Source organism: Arachis hypogaea, chromosome 11, assembly GCF_003086295.3.
Source record: "Arachis hypogaea cultivar Tifrunner chromosome 11, arahy.Tifrunner.gnm2.J5K5, whole genome shotgun sequence".
NCBI classification, from domain to species: domain Eukaryota; kingdom Viridiplantae; phylum Streptophyta; class Magnoliopsida; order Fabales; family Fabaceae; genus Arachis; species Arachis hypogaea.
In genome coordinates, this window is record NC_092046.1 from 14,344,237 (window position 1) to 14,351,769 (window position 7,533).

The window sequence follows — 7,533 nt, forward strand, 5'->3', positions numbered from 1 at the left end:
CAATTGCTGATTCAATCGATTGCTTTGTGAGTGCAATCGATTGAAGTACACTTAATTACTGTTTCAATCGATTATTTTGTTATTGTAATTGAATGAAGTACACTTAATTACTGTTTCAATCGATTAGTTTGTTAATGCAATCGATTGAATTATCCTCAATTACTGATTCAATCGATTGTATTGTTATTGTAATCGATTGAAGTACACTTAATTACTGTTTCAATCGATTATTTTCTAAGTGCAATCGATTGAAATATCCACAATTATTATTTCAATCGATTGGGGGGGGCTTGATTACGTATAGTGCCTATCAACCAGTTTTGAAACTGTTTTTATTTAATTATTAATGATGCGTCTATTATTATTATTATTATTATTATTATTATTATTATTATTATTATTATTATTATTATTATTATTATTATTTGAGTATTTATCTACTTAAAAATAATTATAGATAGGATATAATCATATGAATTAATAAAATTTACTTTGTTAAATTATAAATAAAAATCAAGATAAAATTTGATTTGTATTTGATTTTAACCAAAAGATAAGATATCATAAAAATTTTTAAAATTGTTCACTTAATTTAAAAATTTTAAAAAATATAGAATTAAAATTTGGTTATCTTTTTTGGGTGTATATATATGTGCTCAATCCGACTAATTTTTTATACGTTGACAAATTATTTTAAGTATTTGCCTTTCAAACAAATCTACTTATACAATATATTTCAGTTGATAATAATCATGGATATTCCTCCTAACGAAGATTTAGTCCCCAATGATGCATGTAATACACAGAATATGTCACTGGCTACAGACTGTGATCTTATCACAGTTGATTTTGGTGATCAAATTGGAACTACAATTCTTAGTGCTAAGGTAAGACGTAATCGGTTTTTAATTTTTAGTAGAATGTATTATGAGTAATATAATCTTTTATGTTTTCTTTCTACAGAATGACCTAGTTATCAATGACGATGTTATTCAAAGCAAGGATCTAAATAAAAGTGAAGAATTGTCTAGTGAAGTGGAAGAGGTCCTCCTTAGCATGGAGGTAATTTAATTTGACAACCAGTAATGCAATTTATATTATGTCATACAATTTATATAGTATAAACATTTTTTATCACTCTTTTTGTATTTTTACATTTAAATAAAATTATTTTACCTAAACTGTTTGTAGTCAATGAGAGTTGTAAACATGGCTCAGGACGAAAAAATTGATAAAATCCTTGAATCTATAAACTGCATTGAGACAATGATTTCGAGACTCCGACCAAGCTTTCTGTACAAAAGACATGTCCATTCTCAAATAGATTGAAGGCTAAGAGTTCGGATATTGATATTCATACTACTATATCAGACGATGAAGATGATCTTATTGAACTGGACAAGAGGTCTTTCACTCAAGATGATGCGTTCAACATCGAGATCAATATGGACAAACCAACATCCCCAACTATAAGAGCCGCAACAAAAAAGAAAAATATATCAAAGGTATATGCATGTGTAGTAAAATTCAATAACTCATATTTTTTACTAGTATAATCCTAACATGATAATAAGAATTTATTGAACCTGTTTTTTTTTCTTAGGGTAAGACTATTATGGGGACACAGAAAAAATTACCGTTCACTCCCCCAGGCAGAATTAGAAAGCCAAAGATTGAGCCCAAATCATTCAATAAATCCAAGGCGTCTTATACATTGAGCCAACCCACAAAAGACTATAGAAGACCTGTTTATTTCTTTTCCATTACCAACATAATTACCACTTAGACACCAATCTTTAATTATCTAGTTTGTTATTAGTACTGCTAATTAACCATCTAGTTGTGTATTGCTAATACTTTTGTGTTAAACTTTGTAGTGAATGCAGTGTAAATTTATGCCAACTCTAACTATGCGTCTTTTGGAATATCAGATAAAGGCCTGTGCATATGCATTTTCTGCCTCGCTGGATCCATCATAAGTTAATTTGATATTATCTGTGTTGTCGATGAATGAGAACCAATCTAATGTGTTTTGGGTTTTAATTGATACCGTGAAGAACTTGTGGTAACAGATACAATCAGAACAACTATATCAGACTTTGAACATTTCATACCTGACAGACCCATTACTGAAAAGGTACACAAATAATCGATTAATTAATTTACAATTGATTTTTTGCACAATCTAGTAATATATATTTGGATTATGGTTCAGATTCTTGAATTAGCGGCATTGAGATGCACTGATGAACAATCTGATGTAAGTTTCAAGACAACATGGCAACTTCCACCGAGATTTGTGGTATGTTATATAACCCCTAACAAGATAATTTTACTAATTATAAGTTATAACTGTAATGCTGATATAGAACCATGCTTTATCATGTACTAACAGTAATATTGGTTTGCATTAATGAATTAGGTGGATGTCTTCAGCAAGATAAATTTAAAGAAGAAGATGGAACACTATATTTATAAATTTATGCAACCTACTACTGATTTAAAATTTATAAGAATTTTTTCTGGACATTCTTTGTTGAATATAGTTTTTCATCATTAATATTCATAACTCACGGACAAATTGTATGGTCTAGATATATGTTCCTATTCAAGAGGGTGACCACTGGTATCCAATGGTAATCTCGGTTGGCGATTGCACAATCTATCACTTGGACACCCATTTTAATGACGACAGAATTCAATATCGTGAACGTGTTATCAATACACTAGTAAGGCCAAGAAAAAACCTTTATAAGCTTATTTGATGATATTTTGTTTATATTATTTAACTAGTTATTTGAAATCAGGCAAACGTACTGGAGCAAGTCATCAAGTCAAAATTTTACAAGGATGATGTCATTCAAGAGTATAATAAAGAATTTTAGGACTACAAAATTAAAAGGCCAGAAGATATACCTCAATGTAGTTCAAGTTGGAACTCTGCAACTTGGGTGATGAAGTGGATGGATATGACTTTTGAGTTTAAACCAAATGGTAACAATAAGGTGAGCATTTATAAAACAACTCTCTAATATTTAATCCCTATTTTTTTGTACTAATTTATAATAAATAAATTGCAGCTTGAGGATCACGATATTTGCATGATAATCGCTATGCATTTACTCCGGGGTCGGATCAACCAGAAGAAGTCACAATTTATAGCGTCGGCCAATGAGTTTTGGAATATGCACACAAAATATGAGATGTAAAGATAATAGTAGTAATCTAGATAATTTATAATACTTTGGTTATTGCCTATTTATTTGTTATGTTTGGTGGATGTACTTCTTTAGTTATTTTTCAATGACTTCTTAAATAGAAATTTATTTCTTCGTGGCTTTTAAAATTTTTCTCTATTTCTATGCACTATAGAGATATTTTAGTTTAAAAAACTCATATTTTTATGATAAAGTAATGTCATTTTCATTTATTATTTCAGCAACAATGCCATATAAATATTATGTCTTGTGAATTATATTTTATTTTATATAATTAATTTATGTAAAAAATATTCCAGAACTTTTTATTTGTTTGCATTCTATTTTGTTCTTTTCATTTGTTCAAGATTTGACCTCTCTGTTGAATCTTGACTAGAAAAAAAAAACACCAAGCAATATATATCACGGCATTTTAATATTCTGTTCATATATTGCTAAGACATATGTGAAGTATATATGTTACAAATTTTTAATCAATTCTTCCTAGAGTAATAATGGAAGCCCCCTTTCAATCCTCCATTAGAGCGATAGGACTTTTAGACTTATCATCTACAAATTTTACAGTTTTCTCAGCCACACGATCCATTATTTCTTCATTGTAAAGCTCTAATAACGTTACTTTCACGTTGTGCTCTGCGTTCTCAGCCTCCAATATATCGAGGGGTAGCTCCTAATCCACCAGTAGGACGAGGTGCTTGACCAGGCTGACCGGGCCTTGGTGCATCATCCTTTAAAATGAGAAACAAATACAATCATCAAAAAACCAGTAAATGGTACATAAAAGACATATAAAATTAATTAACCATCACTTACAATTCCTAGGCACAAAAGTCACAAGTCTATTCCAAAAGAGAGAACGCATAACCACTTACCCTAAAGAAGACTAAAAGTTTGGAGTCCCATTCATTTATGCAGTCAATCACATTCACATGCTCAAGTGAATAAGCTCAAGAAGACAATGTTATAAGAATGCAAAATTGACATCACAGGTCTAAGATCTGAATATAGCTAAAACTAAAAGACAGACGAGACGCAATTTTTAGTGGATTAGGATCAGCCTCAATTCTTTCCATTAATATCAATTTCTAGATATGCAATTGCAAGATCTAGAACTATGATTTGCGTAAATTATAATTTGAAGAAATGAGATTTCTTCAAATGAATATGAAAGAGTAGCACTCCGGTCTCTATAACCGTTCTATGTATGAAAAGAGGAGATTAGTATCAGCCTCAATTATTTCCATTAATATCAAGTTCCAACTAGTTATCCAAGCACTGTAATACTCCACAGTTTATGAACAAAATGTGTATCAACATAGCTAAAGATAATCCAAAACAATTTGCGCTCATTAGAATCAATAAGCAACAGATCGTGGAAAAGTTAAAAGAATGGCAAAACAAGCATACTCTACGCCTAGCAAAGCGCTGTGGCGGCTCGCGGTTCTTCCTATCGGTGCGAGAACGCACCCTCACGACATGAGAGTGGATGGCACAGGAAACACAATACTGCATCTTCACGTACAACTTCGGAAGAGTGTATTCTATAACCAACAAACCATAACAATAGAAATACATAAATTCAAAATAATTCAGCAACAAAAGAACATAAATCTTGATAAACAGAGATAGATAGATTATGTGAAAGATTGCTCAACAATGTTCCTCACAAGGAACTGCTTGATTGATTCGTCCTGTGAATTTCATTAAAGAAAAAAATTAACCTAAGAGGAGTGAGAAACAAATATGAATGGAGAAAGAAGGAGAGTACCTTAGGGCAGCACTTGCCGCAGTTGGAACAGCGGATGAATTTGACGTGGCCGCGACCATGCTTGTTTCTTCTGCCATTTCTGCGCTTGAAAGTCTGAAAAAGAAGAAGAACGAAAGGGAGAAATTGAGGGATTAAGCAAAGAAGAAATAGTACACAAACAAAGCATTAACAATGGAAGAAAATATTATTAAACAACAAGTTTATTTTTAACATGTTGAATTACCCAAAAATCGTAGTTCACAGTTCATAGTTCACATTTCATGAAACTTCAAAGTAACCTTCGAACAGGCTTGAACAGAACTGAACTAACATTAATTATATAAAATTATTCAATTAATCATCCTTCAACAATTAATCAATATTTCAACAATTATTATTACAAAAATCAAAATTCAGACCTAAGGTTAGAAGCTGGATATCTAGAAAAATGCAGAGCTGACGGGGACAGGGACAGTGGTTGGCAAGAGGTGGCTGAAGGTGTAGCAAGGTTGAACAGAGATGGCGCCGGCGGTACCTAACTCAGCAACGGAAAGTGGTGCTGGCAGTGGCTGCGATTTTTGGGGGCTGACTTGGCGATGGAGCGTGGCTGCGAGACAGTGGTGGTGGCTCGACGGGGGGGCTAGACGGAAGTTGCACCGGAGGCTCGAGGTGGAGACTGGAGACGTTAGAACTGAAAGAGAGAGGTGAAAGTGGACTCTGGAGGATCGAGATGAGAGGTGTGAGTGGGTCTGTGTGAGACTAGGGTTCATTCCCCTTTCTTCAGCATGCAAAACGCAGCGTAAAGCTAGCTAATTTCAAAAACCGACCGGGTCACGGTTCGGTTAGACCAACCGGTTCTTAGCCGGTTCGATGGTTCAACTCCGGTTTTTAAATTTGTCGGCTTTGCTGTCTGTCTGAACCGTATTTATTAACGGTTTATGGTTCGACCGGTCAGTCTGGCTTATTCGAACCAGTTTTCATGACATTGCTTTTTTTTTTCCAGCCCATTAAACGACGCTGTTGGTGGGGTAGTTTAAACCGGAAACCCACTAAAAAACCGTCTAGTTTTTTACCGGTTTACCAGTTAAACGCCAGTTCAACTCTGGTTTTTTTTACCCTTTTTCGCTAACCCATATTTATTTGACAATTATTTCATCTAAAAAGCGTAAGCACGACTATTGGAAGAATATATAAAATTTCATTAATATAGTGAGAAAAATAAATAAATACAAATATGAAACTGATTCTCTATGGAAAAATATTAAGTTTATGGAGGTTGCTAATTGTCACTATCTAACTCAGCCGTCGGTTCGGTATACATGTTGCCATCATCCGAACCATTAGCTTCATCTTCTATAACGTTGTTGTCAATGTCCTTTTGCCAAGGACATGTTGTCTTCTTATGTCTTTCCATTTGACAAACACTACAACGTTGCTGCTTCTTCTTAGATGGTTGTTCTGAGCCTATATTGGTTTGATGCACATACGGATTACTACTTTTAGCTACACCTGACTGAGGTTGATTAGTGCCTTCGTCTGCAGCCTTGTAAGATGAGTACAATCCCATAATTATGTCACGTGTCTCTTCATATCTCTCTGGTACTTTAGCAGCAACAGCAGCCAATTATTTAGAAAATTCTATCAAGGCACTTTGATGACTAATAACAACAGCATCCCTGGTGAACCCACTTGGATCATTGAGTGCTGATTTCACCTTTTTTGTCAATCTATCCAATACCAATGACTGGGAAATCTCACAAATGTCTCTGTCAACTAGAACTTTCACATTATGTTCGTAGGGAATTCCAAATGACTCCATTCTTAAACAGGTACACATGAAGATCATTTCTTCTTGACGAAATTCAACGGTCCACAAAAATTTGGGCCTCCCATGCTTACACACAATGTACTTTATGCAATCATCGTTATTCTCTATGTTTAGCACCCACATTGATCCAGCTCTAGAGAGAAATGGCCGAAACAATAGAAATATCTCATGAGTGTATAACTTAGCAGCAAATCTCTCTAGCAGCTCTATACAAGTCTGCATGACGGGCACCCCACGTGTAGATTCATAATCAGCATTAAATTCTTTAAAGCGCAAGTGTGCAACACACCTTTGAAAATGCTCTACAAAACTTGTCAAATCATACCGCGACCCCACATACCTTGCCACAACTGAGTGTAAACCTTCACATCTTGAGGTAGTTCTAAACCCAGCAAAGAATTTTCCTCTTATATATGCAGTAACCCACATATGCTTCTCTTCATACATGTTGTTCACCCACGACTTATCCTCAAGGCCAAATTCTTCAATAAGTTGAACCCACTTACGCTTAAACACGGGAATCTCGTAATCTTCCAACATGATTTTTCTGAATTTAGATGTAAACGATGGATTTCCAACATTGCTAGTTGCATTTCAAATAAGGTGCCAAGCGCATAATCTATGTCTGACTTCAGGAAATACATCTCTTACTGCATTCCTAATCGCCATGGCCCCATCAGTTATTATTGAGGTCGGGGTCTTACCCTTCATTGCAAACATGAGCTGACGCAGGAGCCAAA

The 7,533-nt window shown here is 34.1% G+C and overlaps 1 protein-coding gene and 1 pseudogene across 1 annotated transcript; both read right to left on the reverse strand.

Moving 5' to 3' along the window:
- Positions 1–3,859: 3,859 nt before the first annotated feature.
- On the reverse strand, positions 3,860–5,298 carry LOC112721028 (small ribosomal subunit protein eS26x-like; annotated as a pseudogene).
- Positions 5,299–6,589: 1,291 nt separating this feature from the next.
- LOC140176036 (protein FAR1-RELATED SEQUENCE 5-like) lies at positions 6,590–7,333 on the reverse strand. The gene has a single exon (XM_072205885.1). It carries the CDS (start codon positions 7,331–7,333, stop codon positions 6,590–6,592), a length of 744 nt encoding a protein of 247 aa, XP_072061986.1.
- Between the last annotated feature and the right edge of the window lie 200 nt (positions 7,334–7,533).

Coding starts and splice junctions, on each gene's coding strand:
- LOC140176036 (XM_072205885.1), bottom strand. CDS start 7,333: ATGTTGGAAGATTACGAGATTCCCGTGTTTAAGCGTAAGTGGGTTCAA.